This window comes from Chelonoidis abingdonii, chromosome 3 (genome assembly GCF_003597395.2).
Source record: "Chelonoidis abingdonii isolate Lonesome George chromosome 3, CheloAbing_2.0, whole genome shotgun sequence".
NCBI lineage: Eukaryota > Metazoa > Chordata > Testudines > Testudinidae > Chelonoidis > Chelonoidis abingdonii.
This window is the reverse complement of record NC_133771.1, coordinates 38570013-38586044: the sequence shown is the minus strand read 5'-3', so window position 1 is coordinate 38586044 and position 16032 is coordinate 38570013. Positions and strand designations below refer to the sequence as shown.

Below are 16032 nucleotides of genomic sequence, written 5' to 3'. Positions count from 1 at the left end.
CTAAAATATAGAATCATAGAATCATAGAATATCAGGGTTGGAAGGGACATCAGGAGGTCATCTAGTCCAACCCCCTGCTCAAAGCAGGACGAATTCCCAAACTAAATCATCCTAGCCAGGGCTTTGTCAAGCCTGACCTTAAAAACCTCTAAGGAGGGAGATTTCACCAGCTCCCTAGGTAACCTATTCCAGTGCTTCACCACCCTCCGAGTGAAAAAGTTTTTCCTAATATTCAACCTAAACCTCCCCCACTGCAACTTGAGACCATTACTCCTTGTTCTGTCATCAGATACCACTGAGAACAGTCTAGATCCATCCTCTTTGAAACCCCCTTTCAGGTAGTTGAAAACAGCTATCAAATCCCCCCTCATTCTTCTCTTCTGCAGACTAAACAATCCCAGTTCCCTCAGCCTCTCCTCATAAGTCATGTGCTCCAGCCCCCTAATCATTTTTTGTTGCCCTCCGCTGGACTCTTTCCAATTTGTCCACATCCTCCTTGTAGCGTGAGGCCCAAAACTGGACACAGTACTCCAGATGAGGCCTTACCAATGTCGAATAAAGGGGAATGACCACATCCCTCGATCTGTTGATAATGCCCCTACTTATACGGACCGCATCTTTAATTAGGGAGTTCTTTAATTAGGAGTTTCAGGTACATTGGTACTGATTTTCTATTCCCTTTCGTGAGACAGGCATACTTTCATAGTGGGGGGATGTGTGCAGTTTAACTAAAGGCACACCCAAAGTCAGTGAATGCTAGCTGAGCTGGAAAGGCTCCATGATTCTGAAGAGATATTATGAGCTGAGGGGGAAAGATCCTGGACATCCCAGAAAGCTCTGCCCAGGGCCAAAGAACTCTCCAGAGTGGTAAGGCATCTGAGACAGAGAAATGCATAGAGGTGTTTTCATTATTTTGTATAGATATGTGTATTTCTCATGCTGTTAAGTAAAGAACAATGGTGTTTTAGAATCCACTCTCAAGGCTGCCTGTGTATCTGTTTGTTTTCATTGTTACATCTCTTTGAAGAGGTAAACTTTAAGCCACAAGGCTCAAACCTTTGGAGAGGCTTTGGAAGAGATTTCAAAGACTAGGCATTTGGCTGTAGGGTCCTCCCTGCCAAAAGGAGTGTAAGACATGAAGTCTTCACCTGGAATATGTACCGAGAGGCCCAAAGCTAGGTAAAGGGCTTAAGCTCTGCCCACCACTAGCAAGCTAAGGGCACATGGGATTCAGAGCTTGGATCGCCTCGCAGCAGGCTGGCAAGTATACAGCAGGAGGAGCATGACCAGATCTGTGACAGTAACAAACACCTGGCCATAAACGAAATGTATCATTTAGATTTTTTTTGGATAAAAAGTTCTACTAAAAAGGATCTTTCCTGCAGAAAATGTCAGTTGTGACAAAAATCCATTTTTTCCAGAAGAAAAATATTTCATTTGAATTTTTTGACCAACCTTACTTACAATATTCCCATCTGTGTGCAAAGAGATGCAGCATCTTGCTTCAAAGAGTAAAGTTAGTGGCCTTTGAGAAATGTACAAAGCTGTTAGAAAGTATATTTTGTTGTCAGTTTTTCCTGTTACAGAAATGGGATTTTCTCACTTCCCAATACAAATGCTAAATGTTCATTTTGGTGCATCAAAGAGTTAAACATTCTGTCTGTGTCACAAGGAGTTAAACTTTTCTTAATGATTTTACTCTCCTTGCCATTGAAAGTTGCTAGGATATAGATATTCAGGCCTGTCTGCAAAGGCCTATACTTTAAGAATTTAGGTGCATTCTTATCACTTAGCTAGTTACAGAGGTATAAAAGAAAGAATCAGAATCACGGTCCGTCTGTGTAATGACCTTCTCTTACTGTGACAGGCTAAGGCCTTCAGCTAAGATGTAGTTAGACCCCCATAAGCTGGGAAGCGTATGGTCACATCCTCACATTCCAAACTAGTCACATTGAAATAAGGTGCTATTGGACTATTAGGAATACAGTCCGTCTGATATTCCTCTCACGTCCAGAGAAAGGGAAGGCCTAGAAGATGTAAAAGGCAACTTAGTTTGATAGCACGCCGTCTGGCAAGTACCACTTAATCAATACACACAGCTGAAAAACGTTATGTCTGTATAGATGTAGTTTGTAAAATTCACTTCTGTATTGTTTTTGTAATGTTTATTTGCATGGTCTCTGTCTGTTCTGTAATTCATTCTGTCTGCTGGTATAATGAATTTTGTTGGGTGTTAAACCAATGAAGGTGGTGGAATATAATTGATTAAATAACCAGGTTGCAAATATTTAGGATTGGTTAGTTAACATTTCAGTAAAATGACTGGTTAAGGTATAGCTAAGCAAACACTCAGGTTGTACTATATAGTCTCAGTCAATCAGGAAAGTGGTGGGGGAATGGTGAACGGGTACTGTGATGGGGAATTGGTCATGTTTTGCTAAAGGGAAGATGGAACAGGGGAATGGGAACAGAAACAGGGACACAGACAAGGCTCTGTGGTGTCAAAGCTGGAAAGGGGAACACTAAGGAAGGAAACTGGAATCATGCTTGCTGGAAGTTCACCCCAACAAACATTGAATTGTTTGCGCCTTTGGACTTCGGGTATTGTTTCTCTCTGTTCATGCAAGAAGGACCTGCGAAGTGAGAGGGTGAAGGAATAAGCCCCCTAACAAAAGTCATCTTATCAAGAGATTAAATTTCAGAGATAATCATCAATGAGTTTGCATCAGAATAATCAAGAAAGAAGCATATGCAGTTTCCATTTAACCAGTGAATACAAAGGCATTTTCAAAAGTTAAGAAAAATAATATGAAGAAAAGTAGAAGGAATAGGTACAGTATATAAAGTGTCCTAAATTTTTGGTGTAAAGAGAAACCGCAGATGAGATGTAATGTCTGACAGGGCTCAATTTAGCCCTGTCAGAAATCTTTTAAGAAAGCTTCTTCCTGTGAGATTTCCCAGCCCCATTTGGTATAAACTCAAGATATTTAGTTTGGACAAGCTGTAGACAAGCCCTAAACTCAAAGATTCTTATGTGAACTGAACCTAAATGCTAAATATTTTGAGATTGGCCTAATTCTAATGAAAATAGATGAGATCTTCTGAACCAGACCACAGCTAGGAATGACTGAAGTTGTGTCTTTCAAAGTGGAGGAATATCTTAAGGAAACAGAGTTCATTTTATCTGGAAGGAAAAAGACAAATGACATCCCTGGAAGTGTTTGAGTTTTAATGAGAGACTACAGATGGTTCAGAATCTTTGGTCAGAAATAAATATTTTTATTTAGTATGTGCTGCACAGGAGCTATCCTGGTTTCATAGTTCTAACCAAGGGGGGAATTAACCCTGTTTGCAAAGCCTATTCCAGATGCCACCACTTCAGATGCCTTGCAAGCTGCTGTCTGCTGGTGCCTCTGTATACCTAGGCGAGTGGACAAAAGGGACCATCTGTATATGCTAGGAAGTGAACAATCAATTTCTATGCCCCAAATAAGAAACTACTGTTACAGAAGGTCACTAAACATTACCAGTTATTCGCTGACACTCAATTTCTCAAGGGGGTGTCCAAAAATGAAATGCGTTTCATTTAATATTCTGTAAAACTTCACTGATCTGGGATCTCTCCTGAGGGGTATAAGGTAACTCAGGCTTAAAAGCAGGTTAGGAATTTTCAGATACTACCTTCAATAAATGTTAGTTCAAGGCAAAAGAAAGATACTATATGTAAAGCTGAAGGAGTATGGCAATACAGATGAGAAATATTTTTGAAAATTGTCCATCTGTATTTAAATATTGCCTCGTGAGGAGGCTAAGGTAATTGAGAACTGATATTTCAGAATTTGAAAAATAAGTGTAATTTGTGCAAGTTGCTCATACACTTTAGCATTTAGGCAACTATGCTCACATCTAAACACCTCGGGCCTGAATTTTATCTCTCATACACTGTTTTTTGTACTTCTGTAATTTTTTTGACTTCAGTGGAGTTGTTCCTGAATTACACAACAGAGAGTGAGATTGTTGGTTACTTTTACCCTTGTCACCCTCAGGACTAGAACTAGGCAAATAACTGATTTTTTAATAAATTGGTAATTTCAAAAAATCAGGACAAAAATTATTTTGGATCAGACCAAAATAAAAAAAAATGAATTTGTTGGCAAATGAAAAAGTTTGAGGAAAAAATGGTGTTGGTTGAATACATTCCATTTTGATTTTGAGCATTTTTTACATGTTTTTATCGTTTTAAAATTAAATTAAAGGAAATTTGAAAATGAAAAGTTGTTTTGAACCAGAAAAATCAAAACATTTAATTTTTACATTGTAAATACAAAACATTTTGATTTTTTTTTGGATTTTTTGGGATTGATTGCACTGTTTTTTGTTTTTTCTTTAAACAAACAATTTGTGAAACACATTGGTGTTACAAATCTAAATTTTTAACCATAAAATTTTGGTCAAAATTTTTTGCCTACCTCTAATCAGGACCCAGTTCCACTATCCTTTCACATGCCGAGCTCAGCTGAGCGGAGCACAGAGAACATAAGGCCTGGAAGACTGGGAATTTCTCTCTATGTGAAACAAAGTGCTGCATACTAGATTTCCATCCAAACTATACATAAAGCGTGAGCTTACAGAACACATCACTAAACTGAGCTTGGCTTGCCTTGAGGGGTTTTTCACATTCTAGAGATCTGATTCAAGATTCATTGAAGTCATTGGGAGCTTTCCCACTTACATTAGGTGGCTTTGGAACAAACCCTAAATGGTTAAATATTTGTGGGAGCTCCTTGCTATAGCATTTACAGCACTTCACGGATAGAATTTGAGCAGGTGCACAGTGAATTGGAACTCAGCCAGCTACACATTTTGTGGAGTTGTTTTTCTTACTATAGACACTTGTCTGAGGTCTCAAGTTTGATTGATTGGGCCGTTTCTTGATTGAGCACGTAATTGTATATTTTATACCTTAAGTTGTCTGTGATTTTCAATGTGACATTTAAACTAAACCTATCATTTGGATTCACTGTTTGGTTAATGCTACATTGTGACTATTGTATTTGGCATTGATTAGTATTTTGTCCACAAGGTATCTGTTCCTATCCCTATGTAATACAAATTTTGCTTCAGGGCATCATCAACTCACAACAAGCATAAAAGGGAAGTGGTTTAGTTCTTCTGGCAGTTTATTCCTATATTCCTTCTGTTCTTGATAACTATTTGGCACTTGAGATGTTGAGTGACATTCCTTCTGTCCTCTGTCCAGCAGCATTATTTCTGATGTAGCCAGAGAAATGACAGAATATTACTGCACTTATTTTCCACTGAATACTTTTAGCATTTGCTTCAGTCTAATCTGAACCATCTCAAGTGATGGTGTTTCCAGCTAAGATGAAAAAATCAAGCACAAATATGAATGCAATATTCAGACTGCAGTTTTACCAGAGGGATTACCACCTTCTTGTTACAATTTGATGCCTTAGAAATTTGACGTGCCTGTTTTGTTGCCATATTGCTTTGCAAAGTCATATCTAATTTGTTGTCCACGAGCAACCTAAAGTCTCTTTTGGCATGACAGCTTTCCACGTTACTTCCTTTCATGGAGTAACTGAACAACTAAATAGATATTCAGAAAACTTCTGTTAGGCTTCAAGGAACCTTAGTTTATATGTTGGGTTCTTTCCTAAAATATAGTATTTCTAAATCTTTAACTATTTCCAATATGTGTACACACATTATGATTTGTTATATTGTGGTTTCAGCCCACGAGTATTTTCCTTCTCCATCCAATCTTCTTAGGTTCAATCTTTCCCACTTAAGCTCTAATTACAAATATCAGTATATTTAAAGGTTACACTTAAAAATACATATTTCATCTGTGTTATAGAAATCTCCAAAGGACGAGAATATTAGCTCCTGCTCTGCTGCTGGCTTTTTCAAAATTTCCTGAACAAGCATCTGAAGGAATGGAAACGTCAACACAAGTACTGGAAAAAAAAGTTCACCAGAAGCAGAAACGCTCACTTCATCCAAGTGGTAAATACAACACACAGGCAGAAATGCCTGTTGATAGCTTGAGAGTTATCTTCTAGATTGAAACTGTTATAATAATAGGAGCTCTACTAATCTCCTAGAACTGGAAGAGACCTTGAAAGATCATTGAGTCCAGGCCGCTGCCTTCACTAGCAGGACCAAGTACTGATTTTGCCCCAGATCCCTAAGTGGCTCCCTCAAGGACTGAACTCACAACCCAGAGTTTAGTAGGCTAATACTCAAAGCACTGAGCTATCCCTCTCCCAGGGAGGTACTTTATTTTTATTTTATGCAGGCAGGAGTACTCTTCATACCCACACAGAGTCATAGGGCATGCTGTTCAGTTCTTAAAAGCATCTTACAAAAAAGTTACCTGTATTGGTTTTACTTCTGATTGTACTATTATGGTTCTTGAGTATCTAAACAGTAGCATTTAGCCATTAGCATCCTATGCAATCATGCACATGCACTTGTATTGTCTACAAATCATCTCACAAATATACTGAATGTCCTGTGTGTTTTGTTAAGCTTCTTAGGTCGGAGGATTTGGTCCTTCTGGAGCCTGAGGTTGGCAGACACAGAAGGGTACTGTTTGTATGTTTTTCCTCTGGGGCACTGAGTTCCTGAAATACGCTTCCTCCAGACATGGAAGGACTTTTTACTTTTCATGGTGCATCAAGTTTATTCATTTTATATGCTATTATCCTTGTTGCTACTTTTACAGTGTTTTATGTAATGCACTGGAAAGTTCAAAGTTGGAGAGTTGTCTAAATAATACAACATTATTATTAATATTTTATTTTAAGACGGGCGAAACCCCCCTGGCATTTGGGATGTTTGAAATTCAGACCTAGATCCAAATATATCAAGACTTAATACCATCTCTATAAATAATAAAATTGTAATAATATCTATTTTCTTTCTTAGCATTATAAATACACCTCTTTTTATTGTTCAAGAGATGGAAGACATAGACTGTTGCAAACAAACATCAAGCACTGCAGTTATCCCTCTCAGGTTTTTTCTTGGGAAATTCATGCCATACACATAAACTAAGGGCTGGTCTATGCTATCCCACAGTTCAGAATATGGGGATATGAGTAGCAGTGCACACTGAAGTGCTATGCTGTAATTCTCTCTTGTGGAACGCACAAGCCTACCTCCTGACCTGATTGGCTTTGAGATCTTTAGCTCCAGCCCAAATCTCAACATCCACATTACTATTTGTGGAATGCTAGCTGGAGCCCTGCTAACTTGAGTCTGCCTGCCTGGGCTGAGAGGCTCGCTCTCAGTAGACATACTCACACAGGCCCGGAGAAGGACGGCTGGGAAGTCCCCAGACTTGAAGGCAGAATTTACAGGCCAGGAAGGGGAGGCATAAGAAGCACACAGCCCCAAGAAAGGGGCTGTGAAATTGTGAAACTAAAAGGAGGTTAACCTGAATGAAGTGGCCCCAAGAGAGGAGGAATCTTGTTCTTAAAGACTCTAGATGTAGGTGTATTATTCTCAGAACTCAGAGGAAAAACTGAGGCAGGGTGTCTGCAGGGCCATCCAAGGTCACAAGGTGGCACTCTGGGGCAGCACATACCCACATGCTGCCTAATGGTGTCTAGATTCCAGCTTCTCTCCCCCTCCCCCCCAACATTCTAATTCATTGATTATGTGTCCCTCTCACCCTGACATCAGTCCGTTCTCCATCCCATCAATTAATAATTCACTTTCCTAGCCCCTGTATCAATTGTACCCATCCAGCCCCACATCTGCCCCAAGCCCCCCAGCATCACCATTGATGCTCATTCAGTTTTAAGGGTTCTTCACTCCTCTTTTCCCAGCCTGAGGGATGGGCAGCTGCATCAAGGTCCTCTTCACCCCTCTTCCCATTCCCAGGACTCATGTGAGAGGAGGGTGGAGAGCAGACTGACCCAAGAGGGAAAGTGGGGGCAGGATCAGAGCCATCTTGAGCTGTTGGACTCTCTGCACCCTTCTCTCCATCATCCTCTCTTGTTGGATGGTGTTGGATGCTTCTACTCTCCCTCCCCTCTCCAAAACCTTTTTTTTTTTGGCTTCTGAGGGGAAAGGAGTAGAGCTGTGCCTGCTTCCAGCAGCAGCAATTATTGGCTACCTTCACTTTCCCCACCTTTTGCAGAAGAGCAGCCAGTCTCCAGCAGATCTGAAATTCATATGGGGGTTGGAGTTTCTTGCTTTACCCCGAGGCTGGCTCCAAAAGGGGTTGAAATCACATGACTCACAATGAATGCTGATGGCCACTGGGCTCCATCTCTTGCCTGTAGCTTTTTCAGTGCAAAGTGGCTCTTGTTACATATGGAGGAGGTGTGGCTGTAGAGACCACAGGTCAGGCTCCACTTCAGAGGATGAGGCTCTGGGATCAGGGAGCTGCAGGGTGTGGTCACGGTTGTGTTGGAATGCCATTATGTTTCAATAAAGGAATGCAGTTGTTAATGACAAGCTTTCCATGCCTTCATAAAGAGAGCATCGCACTCTTAAAGTGCAATGTTAGCTCCTTTCTGTATTTAGGTCAGTTCGCTTGTAACTATATTGGCCCTAATTTTTCACTAACTTTTTGAATTCTTTCCTTTTTGTTTCATATGCCCAGTTCACTTTAGATATTGTTGTAAGTTTTATGCAGCTTCTCAGATCCCGGAAACTACAGTAATTTTTAACTAATTCAATTAATAATTTAACCAGTTCTAATAAAACCACCCAGATTTAGTACCTAATAAATACTATATACCTTTTTCATCTAGCCAGGGAGCAGAAATAATTCTATGTATCTAGATGTCCAGGGATATATATGTATCAGGGAAGACAAATAGCTAAAATGGCCTTATTCATATAAACTACATGGTGAATACTTGTGAATAACAAATACATTAGCAGAAATGATGGGGGGTAACGGCTGACTAATGTTAGCTTTTGTAATGGATTCTACTGTAACAAATACAACATTATTCTTCAATAAATAGAACAAACAAACAGGTCATGTTGGGTTGGCTGGTTAATTTTTTTTTTCAGATCTTTTATCAGCTGATTTGCCTAGCATGATTGCCAATATTTCTGGATGCCTGCCTTACATGCTACCACCAAAATGTCCAAATAATTGCCTAGCCAATAAATACCGCCTCATCACTGGTGCCTGCAATAACAGGTATGTAACTTGTGTTGTTTTAGGACACAGTTCTTTTCCTGTTACTCATAAAAATATGTTTTTTGACACAGAAGAAAAAGAAATGGTTACATAATTTCATGTTAGATTAAAGAAAACAATGAAGAAAGAAAAAACACTATAATATCTCCATGAAAAAAGAAAGAAAACAGTGTCTCCACTATTCAGTTTTTCTCATAGCTGTTCCCTAGCAGATAGACATCAAAGATACAGTACAGATTTCTTACATGCAAACCACAAAGTGGTGTTAAAATGCTTGTGCATCAGAGCCGTGGTTGCCTGAAGGTTTTGGGACACATTCAAAACATTCAGTTGAACATAGTTTTGGATGAGGGAGAGGTGACTGGTCATCTTTGTATAAGCTTTGCTTTGAGCCTCAGAGCACAGTACAGAGATTACCAGCCTGCCCCAGAATGGCTTACTCAGAGTGAAAAGCTTCCTACATCTGGTGTTCAGTGAAGGGATGCTGCCTGGCTTCCTAGACAGGTCAGCTTTTAAAGGGCCTGGAGCTTTACTGTGTCTGTGGGCATAACCAACATTTGGCTAACCAGGATGTTTGGTGAACGGAATTTCAGTTAAATAGTATTGTATCATATTTTAATGATTTGACAAAAACAGAAATGATATATTGACTAGGCCGCTGTGAATTTCAAGAGCATAAATTCTTCAACAAGGCATTAAATCCCAGAATTCATGTTGCTAATATCTAGGTCTGCTACAGTGGGACTTTAAAATTGACTTCTCTTTCTGTCAAAGTTTTATTTATAGCTCCTTCTCCCTAAAGGGCTTATTAACAAGAGCTTGCTTTTTGATTGATGAGGCCATTAGAAAAATTATGGCTGTGATTAACTTGCAGCTTTCACTATTCACGTGGCTCAGAAATAAATGTGTTAACATTGTTGCTGGTCCAGTTTAGCGTCCACAAACACTGAACTGCTCTCATGTCACCACACACTTCCTAACTGCATTTGACTGCTCATTTCTTATGGTAAGAAGAACAAAGATTTTCCAAAGTGCTAACTCAAGTTATCCAGTCAAAAGTTTTAAATAGCAAGAGGGATTTTACTTCAGAAGAATAACCCTGATTTGATTTGCAATGAAACTGGGGTAGGGGTAAAGGTAGAGGTGGGTGTGTGTGCGGGGGGGGTCTTAGGTCAGTAAGTCAGAATAGCATTGCATTGTAATTTCAGTTTGGAACAGCTGTTTACTTGTAAGAGGAATCTAGTTAAGATGTACTTAAAAAGCAATCAGCAAATTTATTCAATTGTAGCTGTGCTTCTGATTAATTTATCTGAAATATGTACAGTATGCATATTTAGGGCAAATAGCTTGGTTTATGGACTACTTACTGAGCAATATTGAGATAACTTTACTTCACTGTGAAATCCTTCAAGCAAATGAATAATGTAGCAGGATTAAATGTAGGCTTGTGTGGAGACTATCCACATGGCATCAGCCATTCCCAAATGTAGCATTGGCCACCCAAATAGATATTAACAGATTTATTGTCCTTGCCTTTGCTGTCCAAAAGTATGCAATGGGATAACTTATTGGGGCAGATTTATTTTTTAATACAGGACACTGGGAGGAAAGGCATGTCTGAGCAATTATTTAGCTTTGTTTTGGTCTTCAGCTAAGTGGTACTGATCTGAGTACAGTACTTTGTAATGTTTAGGGAAATGGAAGGGATTTTGAAGATTAAGGCATTCATTCCAGTTATGTTAGGAACAGGGAAGGATGGCTTAGTTGTTTATGCTTCATGGGGCACAGCCTCACCTCATATAATACAGTTTAGCTCAATTGATTTTAGCAGAGCTACATCATTTTACACTAGCTGAGAATCTGACTCTTGTTATGAAACCCCTGGAGCTATTGATTCAAAACTTGCCAAATTATGTTTAGCCCTTTCTTTTTCCACGGCAGATACATGAGTACTGCACCAGGGAGTTTACCATCTTGTATGAGATCTCATATTTCATGCTTTCATTGGATACTTCAGAGATTCTTTGTACTTTTTATATGAGCAGTGTTTTGCCGAAGCATTGTTGGCTTGCACCTCCACTTTTCCCATTGTTCCGCAGTGCACTAGTTGGTAGCAGAAAGGGTGCATTTTGGGAAGATGTTGTTATCTCAAGGAAATTATTTTCAAAAGAGAGATTAGAACTTTCAACTCCAGCCAAAGATAAATTTCAGTTAGATGAATAATGTAGATAAACTGTTTAGAAAATGGTTCTTTTTGAAGATCATCATAAGCTCCATAATGCTTTTTTTTTCCTAGCTGAAAAGATGTCTTTAACTCCCCTGTATGTGTTGGGGACTGGGAAACTATCTATCTCAGTCACATTTTTATTCTGCTATAATCAGTTTGAGTAGATTTTGAACTTTTCACTCAAGTGTAACTCAAACAGGAAATTCAGAATTTCTGTTTCAAATGTTTAAAAATAGCATCTATGGAATTGTATTAGCAGCTGATGCATGTGGAGTGAAAGGGCTAGGCGTTTCCAAGGGCATCATGTGCAAATTTGATAAAATAATTTGTTTTTTAGCTCTAAAATCTAGTTATTACAGAAATGAGTTGTCCAGCTAATTAGGTTATTGTCTTTAACCAACAAAGGAATTTCATTATATAATTCTCATTCTTGCATCCTTATCGCCATTTATTCAAGTACCTTTCATTTGAAAACTTGAGTGTAATAACAAAGGATCCATGCTTGCAGCTATTCCTTTGTGCATCTCCCAAGTTGTGTCCCTGACATCTCACAGAGTCCTCCAGTAAAGTATTATATAGCCATACCGCAGTAATTCAAATATTTCCTACATATTGATTCCAAAACCAGGCGCATGCACATGCACACGCACACAAACACACACACAAACACAAAAAGCATGCAAAAGAGATAAATCCAGATAACAAACTGCATCTTAAAACTTCAAGTCCCTTCTAAGGCACAACAAAACAAATTTTGAGCTATCCAAAAATGTGTAGTGCCAGTATGAATTAGTGAAAAATCTCCACTTGACATAGAAGGAATCATATTTGATTACATCATAGGAATCTGTGAAACAGTAACCCTCTATTTCAACTGCTTGGGGCTAAATCCTGCTCACTTTATTCATGCAGAATTCCATGGACTTCAGGGGGAGTTTTGTTTGAATAATATAAACTGGATTCATCTCTGGATCTTTTTCACAGGGTCTTTTCTTTCCACGTTTTGATCATAAATTGCCTTTTAATGAATTTTTCCAAAGTTCTCACTTTTGAAACAGCAGATATTAATAAAAATAAGTAGAAACATAATATGTGAATGAGAGAGTAAAGCAGGAATCCACAAATATAGAATCAAGCGTATTTGTTAAAATACACAGGCTTGATACACTGTTTAAGATGACATTAATTCCATCATTACATAATAATAAAAAGCATCTGAAAGGGATTTTACTACAGTAACATTCTAGTGAGCTGCTAAAATATAAAAGCAATCAGGAGAAAAATCACTGGTTAAGCAGTTAAATTAACATTTCATTATTTTTAATTGAGTGGAATAGCACTACACTATGTGCAGTACTTTATGCAATTTCAATAAAGACAAATCAACTGTAACTAATTTGAATGCTTTATTAAGGCACATTTCAACCTTCCAGTGTGAATTATTGTGGTTAATTAAGTGTATTACTGTCCCATATAGTTTTGCAAATTGAGCCACTTTGATATGCTGAAGATCAGTGGAGTATTAATAAAATAATTGTTCCCCATTTAGTGTCTCCATGGACATATAAATGTATGTGTAACACCCTGTAGTTCCACTTTCTGTCTCTGAACATTCCTAGTTCTTGGTGGCTCAGCCTTAGAATATCAGAGTAAACCTAATACGCTTTTAATATTTTATCTCTGCTTTTGAATATTGTGTGTATTTAGCAAGTTATGAAATGCACTAGATTGAGCATCCTAGATACCTACTTAAGTACTACCTTTTGCTACAGAACTGCACCAACTTTCTCATAGTGCCCCACCAATGTGCCTTAACCCTACCCTGAGATTACCACCTCTACAGTAACAAAGAAATTCAATTTCAATGACTATTTAGTCCCTGGCTTTCAGGGATGCCAGCTGGAACGGAGTTATTTATGATCTGGAGTGAAAGTGCTAAACTAATTTCACATGCGCCATTGCAGCATCATGAGATGGTCTGAAGCTGCAAAACATGACTCTGAATTTTAAACATCACAGATTGGGACGGGCAGTTTAGGGGATTTTAATTTGGTTCATTATAAAAATAGGGTCTATTTACAGAATTAAGATCCAAAGTCACCACAAATTCTGAGGATTTGATTTGGGTCTGTCTGTGCTTCTGATCTGCTTATGTTGAGCTCAGTTGCCAATTTATTGATCCAGCCAGTCTCACATCCTTTCTCCAATGTAAAGTATTTTGAATGTAAATGATAGGTAAATTAGATATGCTTATGATGGAAGGAGAACTACCAGGGTCCAGTCCAGGCCTCAATGGGGTTTTGTCATTGACTTCATTGGAGCCAAGATTTCACCTTACGTTTCTTCACTCCCACTCATGATCCCTACTCCCTAAGATATGTTGCATCCCTACATCCTCACCAAACCACCAATCATTCCTCTTCCTTCCAGCTTCACTCTTCCCTGCCCTAACTCCCAATTCACAAGAGCACTTGACGAAGGCCAGCAAGAGCTGTAACTTTTCTTTCCCTTTTTTTCCCTAATGAATGAGTTCCCAGTCTCAAAGTCTTTATGTGGGCAAAGCACCCACAGATTTTTAAAGGATAGTGGCCTAAGCTAGTAACGTATGTTTAGGCCCTGAACATTTTTATTTTAGTAAATAAAGACTTTTTAGCCCTTCCTTTTAGTCAAGTTGGCTTTGGTATACCTTGGTCTCTTTGCAGAGCTCTTTTCAATAAATAGCCCAGTATCGGGAAACACACCAATGTCTGGTGAATATTTTAAAATAAAAACTGTTGGAAAAAAACATTTTATTTCCCCAGGGAACATCCTAGATGGGGAGCTTCCAACACTGCTCTGGCTAGATGGCTCCCTCCAGCTTATGAAGATGGAATCAGCCAGCCCAAAGGATGGAATCCCAACTTCTTCTTTAATGGATCTCAACTGCCATTGGTTAGAACACCATGGAATCATTTGAAACACTTGCATTGGGCTTCATGCATGCCTGGGACTGTAAAATACTCTTTAAATCAGTGAAGTCAAACTGCAGATGAATATGGTTCATTAGCACTTATGTCAACAAAACTTTTCTGAAAAAAACACCTCCCTAAGTGACATAAGATTTGTCGGCATAAGCGCTCGTGTGCACAGCGCTATGTTGGTGGGAGACACTCTTCTGCCAACATAGCTACCACTGCTTGTTGAGCTGGTTTTATTCTATCGACAGGAGAGCTCTCTTCTATCAACAGAACATGGCTATATGAACAGTCTTACAGCTGTGCCACTGTAAGCTTGTAAATGTAGACATGGCCTAAATTTTAGAATGGTGTGTTTTAATTAAGCATGTATTCAGGAGTCCAACTACTGAGTCCTCTTTTTTTACTCAACCTTACTTACATGACTTCAGTTGGAGTTTCTTTGAGTAAGGATTTGGGCCATTATTAGATATTTAATTAGTACCTGAAGTATAGGCATGGATTTGACATTTAAGAAAGAAGGCAAAGCCTTGGCAATTAAAACTTTAATACATATTCCAATAACTGCATCACAGTAGTACATTCAGCAGTTTATATCACCAGCACTTTGTATGAAAATAGATTGGTAATGGTCTAGAATGAGTAACTACTGAATTGAAATTTGTTCTGAGGTACTGCCAAACCAGATTTTCATGCAGTGCTTGTTTTATAAAAGTCTGTACTCGAGAACTGTGGAGAGAGTTGGGCCTATAAAGTGGCCAGTGGAAAATCCTACTCTATGTATATTTACAGTTGTGTGGTTTTTTTAATGAACTTGGTGGCTGAGGTAAACAGAGAGCCATTTACTCTGCAGCTATGATAGAACCTTTGAAAAAGAAATCATTAGTTCACTATAAGGAGAATATTACATGCACAGTAGTTACATAAGGCAGCTTCTGGGTGGCAACATAAATGGGAAATGTACTGCAGGTAAATATATTGTTCAGTTATATACAGCAATACAATTTCTTTGCACATTAAGATAACACACTTGCACAAATATTACCAACATACTGTCATTTCATCTATTATGTAATTCAAACTACTAATGTAAGGAACCACTGCAGTATTACTTGATGGATTTTGGCATAGCAAATTGTTATAATACAGCAGAGATGGCAATAGTGAAAGGTCTGAACCAAAACATTTTTATCTGAAACTGGATGCAAACTTCCCCATGTTTAGTGGAGAGGGTTGGATCTGGTGTGTCTGGTTCAGGCTCATCTCAAATTGTCAGATTCATCCTTACTGCATTAACTCAGAAACCATACTCTTTTGGTGTAGTCACAGTCTTGTCATTTTACCATTTACATATTTAATAATGATGGGAGACAGATTTTAGTGTTAATGTCACTTTCAAGTCCTTTTTGCAAATTAAATGACATAACTTTAAGCAGTACAGTGTGGGGTTTTGTGGTAATATAGCCTCCCAGTCCCAGACCTGAACTTTAGCGTCCACAATCTGATCCTGTCCCAAACCTGGACTTTAGCGTCCAAAATCTGGGGGCTTACCTGAAACTCCCCCAAGCTCACTACCAGCTTGGATATTCTCGCTGCCACCAGATCAGGAATTGATGGGGCCTGATCCCCCCTTTCCTCTCTCTGGTGTCCCCAACCCT

General features: G+C 38.8%; 1 protein-coding gene across 1 annotated transcript in view; it reads left to right on the top strand.

Moving 5' to 3' along the window:
* Nucleotides 1-1135: 1135 nt before the first annotated feature.
* The window catches only part of TPO (thyroid peroxidase), a 61165-nt gene continuing 46268 nt past the window's right edge, over nt 1136-16032 (top strand). Inside the window, exons 1-4 of the mRNA XM_075063470.1 lie at nt 1136-1179; nt 5882-6030; nt 9061-9193; nt 14222-14351. Of these exons, the coding sequence (XP_074919571.1) occupies nt 1136-1179; nt 5882-6030; nt 9061-9193; nt 14222-14351 (456 nt within the window). The remainder of the gene's footprint in view (nt 1180-5881; nt 6031-9060; nt 9194-14221; nt 14352-16032) is intronic.